At 33.7% G+C, this 22,165-nt stretch overlaps 4 protein-coding genes across 5 annotated transcripts; all 4 read right to left on the reverse strand.

Moving 5' to 3' along the window:
* Positions 1-4,061: 4,061 nt before the first annotated feature.
* LOC135831301 (uncharacterized) lies at positions 4,062-8,926 on the reverse strand. Its single transcript, XM_065343685.1, has 3 exons — positions 7,745-8,926; positions 6,801-7,654; positions 4,062-6,448 (listed from the first exon to the last, which is right to left on the reverse strand). Coding segments are annotated over exons 1-3 (3,084 nt in total). The 5' UTR covers positions 7,747-8,926; the 3' UTR covers positions 4,062-4,220.
* A 153-nt stretch (positions 8,927-9,079) lies between these two features.
* Positions 9,080-11,908, reverse strand: LOC135831310 (uncharacterized). The gene is made up of 2 exons (XM_065343696.1): positions 11,749-11,908; positions 9,080-10,460 (listed from the first exon to the last, which is right to left on the reverse strand). Exon 2 carries the CDS (start codon positions 10,415-10,417, stop codon positions 9,221-9,223), a length of 1,197 nt encoding a protein of 398 aa, XP_065199768.1. The 5' UTR covers positions 10,418-10,460; positions 11,749-11,908; the 3' UTR covers positions 9,080-9,220.
* A 982-nt stretch (positions 11,909-12,890) lies between these two features.
* On the reverse strand, positions 12,891-17,978 carry LOC135834418 (uncharacterized). The gene is made up of 8 exons (XM_065348293.1): positions 16,999-17,978; positions 16,639-16,861; positions 16,274-16,493; positions 15,904-16,178; positions 14,255-15,108; positions 13,593-13,815; positions 13,301-13,520; positions 12,891-13,193 (listed from the first exon to the last, which is right to left on the reverse strand). The coding sequence occupies exons 1-8, from the start codon at positions 17,833-17,835 to the stop codon at positions 12,908-12,910; spliced, it is 3,138 nt and encodes a 1,045-aa protein (XP_065204365.1). The 5' UTR covers positions 17,836-17,978; the 3' UTR covers positions 12,891-12,907.
* Positions 17,979-19,594: 1,616 nt separating this feature from the next.
* On the reverse strand, positions 19,595-22,013 carry LOC135831307 (UDP-glucosyltransferase 2-like). 2 transcript variants are annotated; one of them, XM_065343692.1, is made up of 5 exons: positions 21,819-22,013; positions 20,797-21,728; positions 20,365-20,587; positions 19,988-20,207; positions 19,595-19,883 (listed from the first exon to the last, which is right to left on the reverse strand). In XM_065343692.1, exons 2-5 carry the CDS (start codon positions 21,634-21,636, stop codon positions 19,601-19,603), a joined length of 1,566 nt encoding a protein of 521 aa, XP_065199764.1. In that variant the 5' UTR covers positions 21,637-21,728; positions 21,819-22,013; the 3' UTR covers positions 19,595-19,600. The 2 variants fall into 2 exon arrangements, with proteins under 2 accessions (XP_065199764.1, XP_065199765.1); XM_065343693.1 differs by having other exon boundaries at positions 21,815-22,013.
* Positions 22,014-22,165: the final 152 nt, after the last annotated feature.

Genomic DNA, 22,165 nt, shown 5'->3' on the forward strand with positions numbered 1-22,165 from the left:
GTACAGCGTGATTTCTCCACGTTTTTTGTTTAAAATCTCAGTAATATCATCGATATCGATGTTTGAGCTTTGAAAATCGTTCAATATCCATGAAATACAGTTATCAGATAATGTATCGAATTCTATAATGTCACCAATTCTCCACATACGATAAACCATGCTACGCGTCAAGTTTCCATTGGCATTGCCATAAAAATAGATGATTAAGAACTTGTACATTTGATGATACCTAGGCGGGTAATCGTCTTCTTGCTCTATCGACTCCAACACTTGCAGTATGTCTTCAGAACGAAATTGCTCCTCATTACGCTTTAACCAAGTAGAACTTTTACTTATCAATTCCTGAATTTTTAAAATTATCCCAGCTTTTAATATTTCTACACATCTTACACGAGAATCCAACACGATATCGCCAAAATATATGAACCGGACAACCGCGTCAAAAGTAGTAACATCGATATCTAACATCGAACAAATACCCGTTTTCGAAAAACTTGACCCATTTTTCATCTTTGTCAATCCGATTAACTATATAAGGTCTTTCTCTGTATATGAAATTTTCGATTCTTCAGGGCCTGAAAAACAGAAATTTGAACACGAATTTTAATCAATTTTACTTTCATTTAGGTAGGTAGGCCTACAAAAAATGACACGATTTTTGCATTAAACAATGCTAAAGTTGGGATTAATTTTACTGAGTAATTAAGTAACCAATGGGAAAAACTGGAATAGAATGAATCGAATTACGCATTCAGTAAGCGTTATCCTAACATAGATACTTATCTACTTACCTACTTAAATCGTTTTCACTATTTTGAAAATTAAAAAAAATTTCTGCAGAGGGTTTTAAAATTTAAGTACAGAAAATACTTCGTCAGCAACGCACTTGAGACTTGACTAGGTATAAATATCTAATAGGATACTATACTACTGTCAAAACCCCTAATTTCGGACAGGGTACGTAATTTCGGACACTCAGTGTTTTTGCTCTTTTATTGATAAGAACCAAGGGTACAAGTAAAAGTGAACACTTCTTCTATTAGTTTAGATCACGGACAATCTCCCTGATGTAAGAATTTTCATTTTACACTATTTATTTAGCCATTAAAATGGACTTTACAAAGTGCTTCGTGTAAAGTGTGGGGAAAAAGTTATTCACAGAGTCTATCAAAATGCTTTCATAACCACGAAAATCGCTCTAAAATATCAAGAAGTCACTGGTAATTAAAAATAAAATTCATTTATCAAATTTCACGTTTTGTTTCTATTATTTAAATCCTAAAAACTGAAAAAGTCGCGAAACGGATCATTATTTCGGACACTTTGGTTAACGCTTTACTGAGTTTGGAAGGGTAACACTGATGCACTTGCAAATGTGTATTTTTCGAGTTCGACGGTATTTTTTCAAGTGTTTTCAGTTTTGATGAAGATATTGTACTATTATTTCACTCATTTTCCTAAAAACCATACTGAAAAGTAAAAGTCGGAGTCGTAAAATCATCAACAAGGAGTTTGATAAGAAATTGTTCAATGTTACCAACTTATTTTTCTAATGAGAAAGTGGATAATGAGAGTGCTGAACATTTCCTGGAAAAATCGTTTTTCTCTACATTTCACATCATGATTCGAGCTGTTTTTGATTGGAGTTGTTTTTCAGAGGTAAATAATTTCTTTTTCAACTAAAATTTTCGAGTTCCCACGTTAAAGAAAAAGTGTCCGAAATTAGGGTACCTTGAACCTAATTTCGGACACTTTTCGGATTCAAATTAAATAAACAAAATCACGTAAAATTTATAAATTGATGCTCAAAAACGATTCACACGATGACATTCTATGAGAATGTGAAGACAAACACCAAGTTGAATCGCTCGTTTTAAAGCCTTTTTCGAAAAACGTGAAAAAGTGTCCGAAATTAGGGGTTTTGACAGTACCTACATACGATCCGGGAGATTGGGATATGACTTACAATCAGTACTAAAATTAATTTCTCCACTGTGACCCAATAACTGATAAAAATATCTCCGGATATCTTCTTCTTTAGTACCCTTTTCAATACTATTCAATCGAGTGCTTGGATTGACGATGGTTTTTCGAAATACTGATCGAAACAGCATATAATTTGCGGCATTCACCAGTTTCACAAAATTGATTTCATTCAGTCTGTTTTCAACATGACAAATCCACTTGGCACAAATTTGACTGATAACGTCCTTCTCATAAGCACTGGAGTATTCGTACATGCGTACGATGATTCGTTTAGTCATCATAATATCGGTGAGATCTTCGAGAGGTAGAATTAGAAATTCTTGACAGGTCAGGAAATCCAGGAAATAATGAGATAAATATGCATGAACTTAGCATTTTAAGCAATCGTAATTTCGATTTGAAGATATAAAATAACACAATTCCAACATTTGCGAATCGAAAGGCAAGCTTCTGCCAGTGCGGTAATCAATGAAGCTTTCAAACGGCTTTAAATCGATTTCCATTTGCAAGTAATCCATGGCTATTAGCAATGAAACATAAGTGTCGGTATTTATAAGAGACTTGAGGTCTTTTCCATTAATTATATCGATTATGGCAGAAAACGTGCTGCTGTCTACGGCACGAATTTCCACAAACTCGCTATTTTTCTCCGCATAATTATCATCTAGGGTGAATAATTTTTCAAAATAGTTGGACGCTAAAGCCAATCGTAACCGGTTGAAGGGATAAATTTCTTCGCCCACTTTCACCGAGATGTCATTGTATTCATTGCTCGACAACTTTTGGTAAATTGCAGCCATGATTCGGCTCGTTGAACTATTTGTCGCCTATCAACGTAAGAGATTTGAAGAAGGTCTAGATTAGAATTTCGTTTCAAGTAGGTACATAATAAGATACCGTACGTACAAACTTACATAAATATTCCACAAAGTCCAGTGATTTTCTTCCTCGTGATTGCACAGTTTATGTTGAAAGTTTCAGTTTGAAACGATCAAAATTCAGAAACTAATTGATTACATACGCTTGAATACAATTTGTTTTTAGTCACCCGCTAAACGATTGTATATACTATTAAACCACAAAATGGACCGAAGACAATGCCAATTATTTTCGATGCAATTTAAATTCATTAGTTAGTAGGTACTTTATCAGCTCACATGCCACATGCCTAAGTACTTATCAGTTCGTTGTTGACACAGGTTGAGGTTATTTGAGACTTGAGACAGTTGAGACCAACCATTTCTTCAGACTTCATTTTGTCAGTTTGGAGATGGATGAGGTGCAATGTAAAATACGGGTTACGATTACGATTTGGTGGTTCATTATGAATGTTTGAATTGAATTAGGTAAATGTTTTCAATCTTCATAGTTCTAAACATGTTTTTTTTGCGAGTATTACTTGACAATTCGTTTATTTGTTGATTGTTGATAAATAAATTTTGAATTTTTAAAGATTGCAAAATGCCAACGAAAACGATGGAAATATTGGAAATTTTTTTAATGTTCAAAAAATAGGTACAAAATTCTCATTTTTGATTTATATCATTTTGAAGCCAGTAAGGTGAAATATGGTTTTCCAAATTGCATTCATCTAAAAAAAAAAAAAACTTTTCCGAAATCACTTGTGTTGTTTTTTTGAAACAAAAAAATCCAGAAGCACTCTCTCTATATGAGGATATTAGATGCATACAAACCATTTTCATTTCCCATGAAAAAAATACCTTGTCAATTGAATTTTTTTTTTAATAAGGTATCAAAAATCGAAAAAGGAGACTTGGCTTTTGAAATTTGGTCTAGCGGTGTATTGCAGAATATTCTATGACAGTTTGGAATGTAAAGTACACAGAATTCAACATTCATCGTAGGTATACCTAGACCTACCTACAATTTCTGCTGTATTTCAGATTTTTTTGATAAAAAATTAATCTAGAACTACAAAATCGGAGGAAGAAGAGGCTATACTTTAGCAATGGATTACTTGCAGCATTCACCTCGCTTACCTTACACCTTTGACCACAAATAACTTGTAAGCGCGTATACAGTTGGTATACATCAATTTCAAAGCAAGAGCGATTAACTATTATGTATTAGTTTAAATAATACGAACAAACAGCATAGGTAAGCAACATCTACTTAAGCTATACATACACTATGAGATAAAAATTATTAGGTACCTACCTATACTATATGTACCTATACCTATCGAATAATATCTTGTAAAACATATGTCTCGTTCATACAGAACGATGAATAAGCACTACATTACCAATAATATCGGATTTGAAAGATAAATCTTTCTTCAATGTCCAATGCTCTTCCGGATCTTGTAATTGGTATATTTTTTTCTCAGATAACAACAATACATCATTAGCAAGGTGAGTATGAGTAATGAATGGTCCACCAGAAGGAGTAAACGATGAAGGTATCACAGGAAGAAAGATTTTTCTCCACGATTGAGATTGCAGATTGAACAAAAGTACGGGTAGGAACGACAACGAACAAAATACAGCGATACCATTTTTCACATTAGTCACATTAGTCACATTAGCAAGCGAACTCGACTCTGATAGACGCATCCAACAGTTTTGTGCAAAATTCCAAATTTCTACAACACACAATCCATAATATGAATTCGACATCGATAAATCAATTCTGTATAAATTCTTTCCGTCACTTGTACAACGAAAATCTTTTTTGCTACAAATTCGATTCGGATTCGCTTCTATTTTTGCAAGCAAAATCACTTCCCAACGATTCAATTCGATGGAATATCTCAGTAAGGTATCGTTTTCACCGAAACAACAGTACACTTGGTTGTTGCAATGTAGAATCGTACTCCTCCCACGGCACTCGATCATATCAGGGATACGTTCCAAGGAATAGAGTTTTTTAGACAATAAATTGTAAACTAGGAATTCGTATTTTTCATCAAATAGACCAAGCATAAATAAATTATCTTCTAATAGAGTCGCCGATATTGAATAATCAAAAATGTCTGAGCAAGAACTAGGCCCACTCTCCTGAAAATGATCAAAGAAAAACTGGAAAGGCGTCAACGATGAGATTACGTTGAATTCCATGTCCAAAATGTCACATCTGAATACGAAAACACCGTGAGCATTTTTCGAATAGTCGTATGATATAAATACCGGTCGTTCTCCAGTAACCGAATCTCTCGAATGCGAACGGAGAACTAGCGAAGTTGAAGATAGTACTTCCCATAATTTATCTCTGATCAACTGTTGCAAACAGGTATCCAAATTTTCAGGAATTTCAGTAATTTTATGCTCATCAGGATTCATCATACAAATGCGATTTATATCGTGGGCGATTTTAGATATCAGACAATACCGGTTCTTCACATCGAGTACGATCCATTTGGCGCAAAAATCCAGGATGTGATGAGGATCACTGAAGAAGAGATTCGGCGAACTAAGCATTTTCTCTAGCATGATGCATGAAATCTCACAGAACACAGATTCGTTCACGTCAGGCCATGTGGCAACTAATAACTCGCATAAAAAAAATACATGGCCATAATCGAACTCTTTCTTTCCACGAGTAAAACTCAATATCTCGATGACATTTTCCACAGTCATTTCTGCTTTATTATAAGTCATCCATTGCATACAACGATGCGTCAATTTCTCGTATTTCAGTTTTTCACTCGTGTACAATATGAGAAAAACGTCGACTACTGGTGATTTCTTTTTAGCGTATGTGTAGTAGCCGCTGATAAATCTGTACAGCGTGATTTCACCGCGTTTTTTGTTTAAAATCTGAGTAATATCATCGACATCGAAATTTGAATTTTGAAAATCTTTCAATATCCATGCAATACACTTATCAGATAATGCAACGTATTCTATAATGTCAGCAATTCTCCATAAACGATAAACGATACTACGTGTCAAGTTTTCATCCGCTTTACAATAAAAATACATAATTAAGAACTGGTACGTTTCATGATACCTCGGCGGGTAATCTATACCATGCTCTATGGACTCCAACACTTGCAGTATGTCTTCAGAACGAAATTGCACCGCATTATGCCTTATCCAAGTAGAACTTTCACTTATCAATTCCTGAATTTTCAAAAGTACTCCAGCTTTTAGCATTTTTATACAGTTTACGGGAGAATCCAACACGATATCGCCAAAATATATGAACCGGACAACCGCGTCAAAAGTAGGAACATCGATATCTATCACGTACAATTCATCTTTGTCCTCGCGAATTGATGATCTAGTTTCACACCTTTCTGCCGAAAAAAGATCCGAGAAATATTCCGATGCAGTTTTCAACACGGACCGATGAAGTTTATACGTCTTTGCACCAGCTTTAATGGTAACATCGTATAAATATCCTTCTTCGAAAAACTTGACCCATTTTTCATCCTTGTCAATTCGATTAACTATATGACAATCTGCCTCTGTACATGAAATTTTTGACTCCTCAGGACCTGAAAAACAGAAATTTGAACATGAATTTCAATTTATTTTATCTACTTTCATTTATAGGTACAAAAAAGTGACACAATTTTGCATTTAACATTTAACAAAGCTGAAGTTGCATGGAGTAGGTAACCGTTCCTACCATATTTAAATCGTTTTCACTATTTTGAAAACTAGAAAAAATTATAGGTTTGTTTGAAAAGAAATGAGAAGCGCTCATTGTCTTGAAATTTTGCCAAAGATCTTAAAATTTAGATAGATACAGAAAATAGGTAATTTATCAGAAACGGACTTAAATAAATTAGATAATCGATGGATATCATATACTAGACGATCCAGGAGAACATAGACATGACTTACCATCAGTTTCAGTACTAAAATCAATTTCACCGCTGTGACCCAATAACTGATAAAAACATCTCCGGATATCTTCTTCTTTAGTACCCGCCTCTTCGATACTATTCAATCGAATGCTGAGATTGGCGATGGTTTTTCGAAATAATGATCGAAACAGCATATAATTTGCGGCATTCACCAGTTTCATGAAATTGATTTCATTCAGTCTGTTTTCAACGTCATGACAAATCCACTTGGCACAAATTCGACTGATAACGTCTTTCTCATAAGCACTGGAGTATTCGTATACACTACGTACGATGATTCGTTTAGTCATCATAATATCGGTGAGATCTTTGAGAGGTAGATTTAGAAATTCTTGACAAGTCAGGAAATCCATGAAATAATGAGATAAATAGACATGAACTTTGCATTTTAAGCTATCGTAATCTCGATTTGAAGGTATAAAATAACACAATTCCAACATTTGCGCGTCGAAAGGCAAGTTTTCGTAAGTGCGGCGCCCAATGAAGCTTTCAAACGGCTTTAAATCGATTTCCATTTGCAAGTAATCCATAGCTATCAATAATGAAACATAGTTGTCGGTATTTATAAGAGACTCGAGATCTTTTCCATTAATTATATCGATTATGACAGAAAACGTGTTGCTGTCCAAGGCACGAATTTCCACAAACTCGCTATTTTTCTCCGTATAATCCAGGGTGAATAATTTTTCAAAATAGTTGGACGCCAACGCTAATCGTAAGCGGTTGAAGGGATAAATTTCTTCACCAACTTTCACTGAGACGTCATTGTATTCGTTGCTTGACAATGTTTGGTAAATTGCAACCATGATTCGGCTCGTTGAACTCTGTCGCCTATCAACATAAGAGATTTGAAGAAGGTCTAGATTAGAATTTCACTTTAAGTAATATAAATTATAAAGATACCGTAGGGTACAAACTTACATATGTAAATATTCTGTAAAGTTCAGTGATTTTCTTCCTCGTGGTTGCACAGTCTAGTCTATGTTGAAAAATTGAAACGATCAAAATTCAGAAACATAATTATCTAAATTGCGCTTGAATATGTACAATACATTTAGCACCCCATACACAATAATAATTGGAAGTACGATAAAACCACAAAATGGACCGAAGACTGAAGACAATGCTGATCACAAGCACAATAGTGGTAGGGATGGTAGGCCTATAGGCACTTATCAGCTCACGTAGGTAAATAAGTACAGGGTGTCCAGAAATATCGCGAACCCCTAAAAAAGTTTTTTGCCAAATGTTTCGGTTGATCACACTGAATGATAATAATGATAGCACATGATTGGTTGCTAGACTAAGGTGATAACATTGCACCAATCATATGCATCTATTTCACGTTGCCAACCTATATTATTTTTTAATAAAAAACTTTCTTTGGGGTTCACGATGTTTCTGGGCACCCTGTACATATAAGTAATACCACTTACTTATCACTTTATCAGTGTTTGTTGTTGACAGGTTGAAACCAACCATTTCTTCCAGACTTCGTCATTTCGTCAGCTGGTAGGTAGATGATGTGCAATGGAAAATACGGGTTACTTTTGTTTGAATTGAATTTGAATTGCATTGAATTTTTTCAATCTTCGTAGTTCTAAACTTTCTTTTTTAGTGAGCAGGTTCGTATTACTTGACTATTTGTTTATTTGTTGATAAGTAAATTTTGAATTCATGAATCATGTCTTTTCAATCTTTTAAGTTGTAAACTTTGAATTTTGTTTATTCATTTTCGTTTTTAAAGATTGAAAAAAGCCATTCAATATTCGGATCAAAATTTTCAAAACTAATACATAATAAATGTGCATAAGTAGGTACATCCAAAATTGAAAAAAAGTAGGATATGTTATTCAATTTAAGTTTTAATTCGAACTTGAATTTTTCGTAGATTGCATTCAAATTCAGGTCCAGGATTGTTAATATTTAACTGGTTGAATTGTCAAATTTTCGAACACTGTAGCGGATAAATTTACAGCTGCTTTTAAAAAAAAAAGTTGAAGAAATGAATCTCATTTTAGTATGAAGTATGTTGGTGCTTGTATGTGTTCATATTTTACATTTGTTGAATCGATTGGGCTTCATTTGTACCTATAAGTACTTACATATCTTTTGAACTTTCAAGGTTGGTACAAATAGACAAAATTATTTAGATAGGTAGGTTATTATATTCATATTCGATAAGAGTATGCTGTATGCTATTCGTACCTAGGTAAATAACTACAGGTAGGTATGGTACCTGCCTCAATGCATGAATAAGTTCAATGAGTTATCTGTAATTTAATTCATTACATTTAGACCAGTACAAAGCTAATGAATATTCCAATGCAAAAATACCTACTCGTATTATGTTTTCGAAAAGGCCTAATAATATTAGGTAGATAATCATTTAATATTTTATGGTTTTTTGTCATCGTATAAGGGAGTTGTCGTGAACGGAGCAGGAGTCGTTGGAAGAGTGAGATTCTCATAAACGGCAATAGCATTATCACAAGCCGTCGAAACCAAATCTCTTCTCGTAGATAAGGCCAAATTCAACTCGGTTCTATTTATATTCGAAGTTCCAAATACCAACTCAGCCATCAATCTGTCGCCTACAATCCGACCCAAAATCAGACGCGAATCTTCGAAAGTCTTAGCTCCCTCGGTTTTCAGAATATGTGTTTTAATACGATCCGGGTCCATTAAATTTTCAAAAATTTGCTGACGAGGGTTTCGTCTGGCAACTGGCCATATCACTGGGATCAGTACGTATAAATCTCTCCATAACTCCGGTCCCAATTCATCTCTCCATTTCGATATCAACGGGAAGGCTGCGTTCACTTGCAGTTGAGACGCGCAATTCAATGCTTTTATCGCGTATACCGAATAATTACGCGCGAAATTCTTATAACTGGGCAAATCTACCGAATTTTTTTCAAAGCAAGATTGGATGTAATTATTTGCCATGTAAAGCATGTCGTAGTGATCTTTCTTCGATAACGGCGATGTGCAATTGATCAAATGATCGTCCGTAGAATAATTACTGTGGCTTAAAGCGAACACACTCTCTTTAATCACTTTCTGATAGTTTCTCATTTTATCATGCCAATTGGTGGAAACCGGCGCGTTGAAATAAGGAGCGACAATCGTGTACATACCTAACGCCATGTGAGCTAAATCTTTATACATTTCGTATTCGGGGGTCGTTGGGGCGACTTGTTTCATCGAACCGTCTTCCAAAAATAACGTGTACAAGGTACCTACACCTTCGTAACCTGGTGTAGCGTCGCTGGCTATGATCAGAGGGTATATATTGTGACCAATTTCGTATATCAATTCGGCGTAATTGTCCCTCATTACTAGATTAGCGTCTCGTAAAGTTAACTTGTACTGTTGAATTGGGTCACCTCTGTAGGCAGCAATGTCGATAAATTTGGTCAAGTTTTCCTTTCTTTCGTTGATCACGTCTCTTTCTTCTTTTGCATTTTCAGGACCCCAGTCCGGGATGGGTATGTCATCTTTTAATTTGGCTGGTTCTTGTGCTCCGCCTGCCAGCAAAACGAAGAATAATGCCGAGGCAGCAACTACGAATAGATTTGCTTTGGAGAGCATTTTTTTTCACTCTTGAAAACGATTATTTTTCGACGATTGCAATCTGCAACAAAAGAATAAAATTTATGGAGTTGGTTTTTCAACGAGTAACTAGACCTACCTAAGGAAAATCGAAATGAGATGCCTCATCAATTACTTTTTTTTAAAAAAATTATGTAGGTATCATAATAATAATTTTTTCAAATTTTTCAAGAAAAGAGAGCAAAAAAATAAAATAAGTAGCTACCTACATTTTGTTTTCATTTTACTATTTTTTTTTTCAATCTCAGAGCTCATTACCTACTCGATTTTTTCATTAATTATCACCAAAGCTTTCGTAACTTTAAAAATACAATTTCCAATTTTCAAATTGAGGATGAGTCTCAAATCGCCACCAAAGTTTTAAAAAATGTGCTTATGCAAAGATGACTAGCAAAGTTCTAGTCACTTTTCTGATTAATAATTATTCTCCTACCACGAAAATAACATTTTTTTTTTTTTTTTTTTTTTATGAAAGTGGACGTCAAAATCTTGGTTATTAAATGGAATTAGAATCAAAAAAATAATTATGTACCTACATTTACCAATCTTCTGCTGCCTATTAGAATTTTAAATATTTTCTAGAAAAATTATATGAAAAGTAAATCGTTCTTCCATTTTTGGCATTTGAATTGTAAGACGCTTAATTTTGCAATTCAGTCAGTTTGTGAATAAAATTAGAAAACTGTTTTACACTCTATGGTGCGCGTTTCTTTTTTTCTTAAAAGAAAAATGTAAGAAAAACTGGTTTCTAATTTCTAAATAGGTAACTAAGATTGAAATAATTTTTAGAATTTAATCAAGTTTTTACTTTGAAGAATTCTAACAAAATTTAATATCTTACAGGAGAAAAAACACACATAACACGAACATGTTGCCTATTTTAAAACACGAAGGGATAACAATTTTGAAACAGAAAACTTATTTTCTAACAGCATAGGTACCTACGTTTTTGTGTAATGAACAGAAGAAATCTATTTACAAATTTTGAGGGAAAAAATTCAATTTTGAAAATTTGAATTGTGAAATGAAGAAAAAAAATCAAAATAATATCTGTCTCATTAATTTTCTTCAACAAAATAAATAAAAACAGGGAGTTTTTAAAAAATAATGTAAGTAATGTCCTAATGTCTACCTAATGTAAAAGTTTTATAAAATTGTAAAAAAAAGATAGAAAAAAAGAAAATGAACACTGAGTGTTTTTTACTCTTTACAAAAAAAAAATAACTAGTTAAATAGGAAATTAAACTTGAAATACGTTGGTAAATAAGTAATACATTTTAGTATAAAATTATTTTCATGTATGTACTTACAAATCTTATTCTGCTTATGAAAAATGCACAACAATTTGTGTAAATGTTCGAACGACAAGTTATTGCACCAGGAAAAGGTGCAAATAAACTTTGAGGTGAATTTGTTTGTTCAAGTATAGGTAAGCGACCGCTTATTAGCAACATCTAAATGATTATTTTCCAGATAATAAATTCACGTGGAGCTTTTTATCATGTTTGCCGCATTCAGATTCCAATGAAAACTTTGTAAATTATCATTGTTTTCGTGTTACATTTTATTAATACACATAATTTTCCACGAAATGCATTTGCAACAAACGTTGAAAGTAAAGAGATACCTATTAAGTATCATGTATGTAGTTAATTAATGTTTATTGATTCTTCCCATTCGTTTTGAAATAACATACCTCGATGCTGTAATTTGTATGATGATAAATTGACACGAGTAACACTGTTATCAATTTTGTAGTGTACCTAAAGAAAAGGTACCTAGTTGGTAGAGGTACCTGTTTTTGTATGACAACTGACCCGTATCCGACCACCTTCATCAGTAAATACACAGTATACAATTTTTAAAACACCCATAACATTCGATTGATTTACAGTTGTTTTTTTAGATTTTGAATTCAGACAATTTGGACAGTTTTTAGTGCACTTTTTGAAAATCTGAAATCACTAAACTTTGACTAGAGGCTCCAGAATGGCTTAAAACCATCTCCAATTGACTCAACTAGGAGAAGTTGCAGTATGGTAACTTTTAGGTTTCCAACTCCATACTGGGTAAAATTTCTTGGAAAACAGTTCGAATTTCGAAACCGTTTCTAATTGATTTGGGTGGTCGAAAACAGGGTGTACGTGGTACTAAAATTTAGCATTCTAGGTAAATTTTGTAAAATTTTTAATTTTTTTGCATTTTTAGCATAAGTTTAAATTTTTTTAAATTTAAATTCACCAAAAATCAAAAAATTTACTTCAGAAACTGAAATGTTGACTATAGGTAGTGTTTGTATGCTTTTTATTTGAAGTTTACCTCAGTTGAAACAATTTTCTGCCAGTTGGGATACCTCCCTTCCCACTATTATATTTTTCGTTGTGTGTAGGTAGTAGGTAGGGTACATCTGACGGATACGTAATCACTAATCACGTAGGTATCAAAAAACATGTAGATAGCCATAAGATTTTATTGAATTTTATTTTTCTTTCCTTTCCGCCGACAGCACACCAAGGAAATTATGAATTTAAATGAATACTTTAAAAAGTACAGAAAACCTACGACGATAACCAACATTAATGTAAGTATATCTAATAACAAATATTGATAAAAGGGCATATCAGCGGCTGCTGTTCTAAGATGAGGAGCTCCTTGATGCTTTAATACATATTCTGTCCAATACAACGCTTCATCCAAAGGATATATCGGTCTATCTTTAAATATTTTCGATAATTTTTTCATATTTTCGCTATACCTGCGAATAAAGTTAGATAATCATATAAGAACGATGAAAGGAAGAAAATGTGCATAGGTATGATTTTAGAAACTATAACTAAGTGACTCGAAAACGTATATTATTACTTTGGATTTTGTACAACTTCACGAAGAGCATCGATGAAAGTATTGTTATCCATTGCGAAATAATCTACATAGATACCAGCACCTTTCTCGACTAATATTTTGGCATTTATAAATTGATCGTATATGAAGGGTATCCCTATTACTGGAGTTGCTGTATGTATAGCTTCCAATGTTCCAAATAATCCACAATGGCTGATGAATGCTATGACATTTTTATGCTCTGGAATCAATCGACAATTTTTTTGAATCAAATATGTATATTGTAAACTAGTTAGATAGGTAGCTGACTTACCTAATATATCTCGTTGAGGGAACCATTTACCAAGCTTAACGTTTGGAGGGACATAAGTTACGTTTAATTCATTTACTCTCCAGATGACTCTTTGCGGTATCACAGAAAATGCATCCGTGATAATTTTAAGTTTTTCCGGCGACATACTGCTGGCTTTGACTGTGGTTCCAAAAGAGAAGAAAATAACACCATGAGTTGATCCTTCGATGAAGTCTTCTATATCCTGTGTGGGAATTGTTAAAAATCAGTTATTACCTAGATACAATGTAAATGAGTAAAAATAAGCGACACGCAAAGTCTATTTCTCCCCCCTCCCCCATGAGAAATCGGAGGTGACGAGTTGACGAGGTTCTCTTGTTAGGGAGCTACTCTTCGTTGTCAGTGTGACTTTGATTTCACTTCCAACTAGAAAAATACTTAGATATAGGTACGATGAGAAATTTTGTTTCGAGAATTTCAAAGTTCTATAGGTACACGTACCCCCGGATTCTTACCCAAGGCCAATGAATAGGTAAGTAAATTATTTTATTCAAAAATTGGGGGTTCCAGCAAAGGCGTAATGTGTTGAGTATTACTTTTACCGTTCTACTATACTTTTTCGAATTGAAATTTTGGTAGGTAGGCAATTAGATTTATTCTTTTATGGAATATTTATTTCTCACCTTCGGTAATTCTTTAGGTTCTTTGATATGTATCCCAGCTATATCTATCGCATTAGGAGACTTCGGCCTAGAAATGAAACTGAAATGATTATTATAGAGTGCTAGAGCTGTTCTTCTATTCAATTCTTCATCGAAAGGTAATTTCATTTTAAATACTTCACGTGCATATATGTCCATATCTTTATTAAACACGTAGCTCTGGTACCAATACAACACGGCGTAGTAGAACACATTCTCAACACGTTGAAAAAAATTCATGTTTGTAGTATACATGAAGAATGGTAAATAGGACGGGTAGAATGGATTTCCAATAAAATAATCCACCCCGAATAACATTGTTGGCGGCGAAATTATTATTAATGGAACATTCAATTTATACGCTAGCAAGTGATAACATTGCGAGTGATAAACTTCGACTAGAATTAAATCTATGGTTTTTTCATTCGAATTTATCAATCTTCTTACGTATTCAGAACCCAAAACGTCATCGCATGATGATTTCTCCATCATTCGTACGAGCTCAATGTAATTCCAAATTCCTACAAAATCGCCAACTCCGATATTCTGAATGGCGACAGTGTCCACCCAATCTGTCAGAGGTTTGGGGAGAAGAATTTCCGTATAATTTGGTAGGTTATCGTTGGATTTAAAGTGACTGATTATGGTGACTTCGTGTCCTTTGATGGCTAATCCTTTAACGATTGGTTGATTGATGGAATGATGACTTTTACTCCGGGTTGGAAATATTCCGAATATTTTGGCACAGCTTGTAGGTTTGAGTTGAATTCCTATGGAAATCATAACTAGTGGAAAAATTATCGAAAAGTTGAGGTGCATTTTTAATTGATCCGATCACACAAGCATTCCAGTTGATGTTGTAGGTAGGAAAGGTATGTCTACATACATAGGTATGTAGATGTAGGTACTTCTATTTCCTCAAAAATCTATGAATGTTGACTGTCAGAATTGAGTTAGTTGATTTTTTTTTCGAGCGTATAAAAATAGGTGTTAGAAAAAAAATGGCAACAAGTTCAGGTCTTACCTATTTGATTAGGTACAATTTTTGTTCACTTTTTGTATAAACAAACATCTTAGTGTGAAAAAAATAAAATGAAAATATACTATTCGTATGATTTCAAACAATACGTCGCATACCATACTGATTAACTTATTGCCTATAGGTACGTAGTTCAATAGGTAGGTAGGTACATAGTATAGGTAGTGAGTAGTGAAGTGTTATCTCTTAGGTATCTAATTATATATGAATTTAGACAAGTACAAAGAATATTGATAATATTTCTTCTCATAAAAACTTTAGTTAGTTTTACTCCTACTACTAATCGTAGTTCAATTTGCGTGCTTCGTTGAAAAATTGTGGCAAAGTGCAAATGTGAAGGCTGGCTGATGCTGCCTTTACGAAATTTAATTTTTTTGGCCTGAGAATGCGCAGTGATGCCCAGAATAGAACGTCATACTGTCTAGTGTCTAGTTCCAATTTCAGCAAGAGCGAGGAATGGTTTGAATAGGTATGCTTTTGTACAATTCAAGTTTCGCTCCAATTGGAGACTGCCTTGTGAGTATATAAGCCTATTATAAAATGTACTCACAAATCCCAAAGTAATGCAATAATTTATAAACATTTTATAGAATTTTATTTTTCTTAGGTTTCCTGCAGCATGCAAAGAAAATTATGCATTTAAAAAACCGTTTTAAAAAGTACATAAAACCTATGCCAATGAGCAATGTTAATGCAAGTACATCCAACAGCAAATATTGATATAAGGGCATATCAGCGGCTACTGGTCTAAGATGAGGAGCTCCTTGATGCTTCAACACATATTCTGTCCAATATAAAGCTTCGTCTAGGGAAGACAATGGTCTATCTTTGAAAACTTTTGACCATTTCATAATATTCTCGCGGTATCTAACGAATTTTAACATTGAAATTATTGAATAGCCTATATGGTTCGAAAACCAAAAGAAAAAAAATCAGCAAAGTTGATAATATAAGATACCTACTTGATATTTGATGTGATTTCCTTAATTGCATCGAGAAGAGTATTTTTATTCATTGAAAAATAATCAATGTAGATACCAACTCCTCGTTCAACTAATATATTCGCATTTTGGAATTGATCGAGTATGAAGGGTATTCCAATAATAGGTGTAGATGTGTGAATAGCCTCCAGGGTTCCAAATAGGCCACAATGGCTGATAAATGCGATTACATTCTTGTGCTCTGAAATCATGTCATGTCGACGATATAAGTACCTACCTATCGTATTGTAAGAATGACTCTTTCCTTGTCTGGTAAGATCAAAGATGAATATGCATGTACATATTATATGTATGCCCAGGTAAGCCAATTTAGGATACCTGCCTACCTAATATATCTCGTTGAGGAAACCATTTGCCTAATTTGACATTTGGTGGAATACCAACAATATTCAAATCATTTATTCTCCATAGAACTCTTTGAGGTATAGCTGAAAATGCATCTGTAATTTCTTTCAATCTTTCAGGTGTCATACTACTTGCATTCATCGTGGCTCCAAATGAAAAATAAATCACTCCTTGAGGCGCTTCTTCGATAAAGTTGGCTATATCCTATAAAGAAACTTTCATTATTACCTGTGTATAAATCAAGTAGGAAGCAGATAAAATAGTTCATCATCTGCTTGCCAATCATTACCTATACTTTTTGGATATAGGATTACCTAGGTATTTGAAATCCAACTCCTTACTTGGGGTAATGTTTCAGGTTCTTTGATGTGTATTCCGGCAATATCTATCACATTGGGAGACTTTGGTCTTGAAATGAAACTAGGATGATTATTATAGAAGGCCAATGCTGTACGTCTATTCAGTTCTTCATCCGATGGTAATTCGATATTTAAAATTTCTTGAGCATATCTCTTCATATCTTTATTGTGTATGAAGTTGTGGCTCCAATATGACAAGGCATATTGAAAAATATTTTCAAAACGTTGTAGAAAATTCATTTTAGTAGTAAACCTAGTATCTCGTAGAGGTGTAATGGATGGAACGAATGGATTTCCAAGAAAATAGTCTACCCCCATATCAGAACTAGGTGGTAAGACAATTATCAATGGGACGTTTAATTTATGCGCCAGTAAATGAAAACACTGAACGTGATAAACTTCCGCGATGATCAAATCAATTGGATTAACTTTTGAAGTTATTAATTGCCTTATGTATTCTAAGCGAAGAATTCTATTACAACTTGTTGATTCTAAATCATAAAAAGCGTCTAGGAGGTTTTTAACTCCTGCATAGTTTAAGCTATCTTCAATTGTAATGCCATCTATAAAATTCTTCAGTCCTTCTGACTCTGAGATCAGGATTTCCCGATAATTTGATACATTCTCAATTGATTTGAAATGACAAATTATGGTGACTTCATGACCTTTGGTGGCTAGACCTTTGACGATGGGTTGGTTTATTGAATGGTGGCTTTTACTATGAAATGGGAAAATTCCTAGTATTTTGGCTGATTCTGTGGGACTGAGGTGGGAAATAATGGATACTAGAAAATATAGGTTCAGTGCGTAATAGTGCATTATTTCGACGAGATACCAAACAATTTATGTACGGATTGTTTTACTGGCAGGATGAAGTATTTGATAGTTTCGTTCTTTAGGTAGGCGTACTATGCCTCTTCACTTGATACACTGATGTTATTGGTGTTTCGATCCGTCTATTAGGCATAAGTCTGGGACAATTTAAGTAAATTTTAATTGTAGGTATTAGGTACCAACTTTTATTTCATCATTATCTTACTTAATATTTTGCCCTCGTAACACTTACCCATTTGATGATGAAAATGCACTATTGACAAATAATAATCATCCAAAATGTAAAGTGTGTCGACTGTACGTTATAGAACTTGAAACAGTAATATAATTCTTAGAAGTAGGTACCTATCTATACGTAGGTACATGCCCATATTGGCAGTATTTTCTAATGAGGTACATTAATAAATAGACACCCAAAATTAACAATTTATTTCACGTAAAAATGAATCTGATAACCTCTTTAGTGGTTAATTAGGTTAAAAAGTTTTATCATCTGCTTAAAGAATAGTTCCTGTATTAATCATGTGTTTAATTCATTCAGGCGGCTGCAATTTAATCTCAATAACAGTACCTAGTGAGTTAGCACGATAAATAATTTATTCAAGACGAAAAAGAGAATATCACGATAGAAAAATGTATTTCACTATAATATGTACTTGAAAAAAAAATTGTACATAGGTACACGATTCAATAAAAAAACGAGAACAACAAAATTACATATAAGTAAGACCGACTAAAATTTAAAAAATTCCACGAGAAGTTTTTAAAAGAATGAACGATAAACGAGGCAATGTGTACGATAGATAAAAGGTAAACGAACGACAAATGCGATTTCCATGATGTAAATAGAAAATAAAGTTGTTTGACAAACTTCGAAACAAATAAAAGACGATTTTTAGGCATGCAAGGCAAAAATCAGTTTATCAAAAAACTACTTCTTGAGAAGTTTGACGAGAAAACATTACAATTTTTTATCAACTCACTAAAAATTGACACTCTCTGATCATTTTGATTAATAAACGGAAATTTTCTGACAATTTAAGCAAAGATGGGATTTTTTGAGCAATCTTAAATTGGCTAGAATAGTAACCCCTCTAGACAATTTCACCAGAAATGGACACTTTGTGAAAATTTTGACAAAAATGGACCCTTTTAAACAATTGTGCCAAAAATTGGCACTTCTTGACTATTTTGCCAAAAATTGACGCTTTTTGACTTTTCTCCTCACCCTCCCTAAATTGGCATTTTTTGACAATTTTTCCAAAAATCAACAGTTTTTAACTTGGGCAGAATTGGGGGGAAAAATTGGCAAAAGAAACCAGAAACTTTATGAGCAAATTTGGCAAAAAAAAAAACAAAGACTTTGGTTTGGCAATTTCGGAACAAATAGAGGACCTTTTAAATGCGGAAATCATTTTTTTTGGATGTTTGGGGTGAGGAGGGGGTACAAAAAATTATGGACTTACAACTTTCAAGAATTGGCATGCCGCCAAAAAAGAAGCGACCAAAACAGAGCTGCTTATCTCACGGAGAAATTTGTGAAGTCAACGCCATTTTTTATCAATGAAAAATATCATGCTCCCTTTTATCGTTCAACTATTAGGTAAGTATATGTATGTATTTACCATTTTTTAATTATGTGACCCATTACTTACTTGATCTTTTTATAATGTAGGCAGGTTCAAGTACTGTGGAAAATTCACTTAATTAGGTATAGGTACAAAAAAGAAATCATCACCTTAACGAAGTTTTATTGAATTTTATTTTTCTTAGGTTTCTGCTGCCACATCAGGGAAAGTATGCATTTAATGATTAATTTTAAAAAATACATGAAACCTATAACAATGGCCAATATTGACGCAAGTACATCCAACAGTAAATACTGATACAACGGCATATCAGCAGCTGCTATTCTCAGATGAGGAGCTCCTTGATGCTTCAACACATATTCTGTCCAATACAATGCTTCATCTAGAGGAGACATTGGTCTATCCTGGATAATTTTCGACCATTTTATGATATTCTCGCGGTATCTGGAAAAATGCCTCCACGTTACCGCAAAGGAAAAAAGACCGAGGGGAGGAAAACAATCAAACTTGATTAAGGTAGGTAGGTTAGGTAGGTATTATGAACCTACTTATTATTTTTTGTGATTTCTTCAATGGCGTCTATGAGAGACTCTTTATTCATTGAAAAATAGTCAACATAGATACCAACTCCTCGTTCAACTAATATATTCGCATTTTGAAATTGATCCAGCATGAAGGGTACTCCAATGACCGGAGTCGTCGTATAAATAGCCTCCAGTGTTCCCAATAGGCCGCAATGACTGATAAATGCGATCACTTTCTTGTGTTCTGAAAATATATTGGATATAGGTTGTTGCATTACAGAGAGTACCCATTTAAAAATATCGAAAGCCCCTTTACCGACTTGTCTGCTGAACGTATATCTAGGTACCTACTTTTGTGTATGAAAATTGCATTAGTATGTACTCACTCGCGTATCACCTACCTAATATATCTCGCTGGGGAAACCACGTACCCAATTTGACATTTGGTGAAACATCAGTTATGTTCAAATCATTTACTCGCCATAGAACTCTTTGAGGTATGACTGATAATGCGTCTGTGATAGCTTTCAGTTTTTCAGATCCCATGCTGCTTGCTTTAATTGTTGTTCCAAAGGAAAATAAAATCACTCCATTAGGGGCTCCTTCTATGAATTCTTCTATATCCTGTATGTGAATTTAAAAAAAAAGTTGCATAAAATGTAAATATGTACCTCTACCTACCTAGTACCTACCTACCTATCTACATATCTGCACTTCTATGTATTTATACTAAACTAATACATAATACTTACTACCTATATGAATAAAAAATAAATACCGAATTTTTGATACATTACCTATTCATGATGCGAGGAATCCTACATATTTCTTACCCTTGGTAATTTTTTTGCTTCTTTGATGTGTATTCCGGCGATATCTATCACATTAGGAGACTTTGGTCTTGAAATAAAACTCGGATGGTTATTATAGAAAGCCAATGCTGGTTTTCTATTCAGTTCTTCATCCGATGGCAATGTCATATTGAAAATTTCACGAGCGTGCCTCTCCATATCTTTATTTTGTATAATGTTATGATACCAATACGTCAACCCATATTGGAAAAAGTTCTCAAAACGTTGCCAAAAATTCATTTTTGTAGTAAATATTGTATTTCGTAGAGGTGTAATTGACGGAATGAATGGATTTCCAACAAAATAGTCGTTCCCAATTTCAGAGCTTGGTGGTAAAATAAGTATCAATGGGACGTTTAATTTATGCGCTAATAAATGAAAACATCGAATATGGTAAACTTCCGTGATAATCAAATCGATTGAATGATCTGTTGATGATTTTATTAATTGTTTTATGTAATCGAAGCGAAAAATCTTTTCACATTTCGGTAGTTCTACTGTATATGAAACCATTAACCACTTCTGAACTCCCACGTAATTCGTCCTATCTTCAACAGTTATGCAGTCTACCCAATTACTGACTTTTTCGAACTCTGAGATAAGAATTTCCTTATAATTTGATACATTCTGGTTTGATTTGAAATGACCTATTATGGTGACTTGATGACCACTGTTGGCTAGACCATTAAGAATTGGTTGATGTATAGAATGGTGGCTTTTACTGCGTACTGAAAAAATGCCTAATATTTTGGCTGATTCTGCTAGTAGGTGGTTAGAGAGAAAAAATGCCACGAAAAAGATCGCTATTACATGAAAGTCCATTTTCGACGAGATAAAAGTTCTTACCCATGCGTTTTAACCCCAATATTTTCATATGTTTGCTTGTCATCTACACGATATTTTTATGTAGGTACCTGTAATGAAACCGATTTTGGTAGGTATCACAATTCCTAAATCGTCATGATGGGTATAGGTATACTTAGTAGATGGGTACACTTACTTACTTTTTCATAACACTTATGTGACAATGAAATATCTATACTACATGAGGAACTTTAAGGATGTAGGAACAACACCAAAATACACTACACATACCTATACCTACAACACTTCTTGATAGCCAGTGTTTTCAACAAGCCTACTGAGCGAGTACTAAGTAAATTTGTCGAATAAAATACCCATATCAGTATGTACCAAAGTGTACTCAATGAACAAATAACAGTATGCTCTTGAAGCAATAATACTGATACCTATGAGAGGATAGGATATTGAATGACATATTATCCTTATCTATCTTGACAAAAACGTAATGCGTATGGGTATGAAGTGCGACTGAACCTATAAGTACTTC

This window comes from Planococcus citri, chromosome 1 (genome assembly GCF_950023065.1).
Source record: "Planococcus citri chromosome 1, ihPlaCitr1.1, whole genome shotgun sequence".
In the NCBI taxonomy this organism is placed as follows: Eukaryota; Metazoa; Arthropoda; class Insecta; order Hemiptera; family Pseudococcidae; genus Planococcus; species Planococcus citri.

What these genes read in the sequence shown, in the direction of transcription:
- LOC135831301 (XM_065343685.1), bottom strand. An exon ending in TTTTAGTACTGAAACTGATG is followed by an intron (nt 6,449 to 6,800) that starts GTAAGTCATGTC and finishes TCTGTTTTTCAG; the next exon opens with GTCCTGAGGAGTCAAAAATT.
- LOC135831310 (XM_065343696.1), bottom strand. Translation starts at nt 10,417, where the DNA reads ATGCTCTCCAAAGCAAATCTATTCGTAGTTGCTGCCTCGGCATTATTC.
- LOC135834418 (XM_065348293.1), bottom strand. Translation starts at nt 17,835, where the DNA reads ATGCACTATTACGCACTGAACCTATATTTTCTAGTATCCATTATTTCC. An exon ending in AACCTGAAACATTACCCCAA is followed by an intron (nt 16,862 to 16,998) that starts GTAAGGAGTTGG and finishes GTTTCTTTATAG; the next exon opens with GATATAGCCAACTTTATCGA. An exon ending in GAAATCACATCAAATATCAA is followed by an intron (nt 16,179 to 16,273) that starts GTAGGTATCTTA and finishes AAAATTCGTTAG; the next exon opens with ATACCGCGAGAATATTATGA.
- LOC135831307 (XM_065343692.1), bottom strand. Translation starts at nt 21,636, where the DNA reads ATGGACTTTCATGTAATAGCGATCTTTTTCGTGGCATTTTTTCTCTCT. An exon ending in AAGCAAAAAAATTACCAAGG is followed by an intron (nt 20,588 to 20,796) that starts GTAAGAAATATG and finishes ATTCACATACAG; the next exon opens with GATATAGAAGAATTCATAGA. An exon ending in GAAATCACAAAAAATAATAA is followed by an intron (nt 19,884 to 19,987) that starts GTAGGTTCATAA and finishes GCATTTTTCCAG; the next exon opens with ATACCGCGAGAATATCATAA.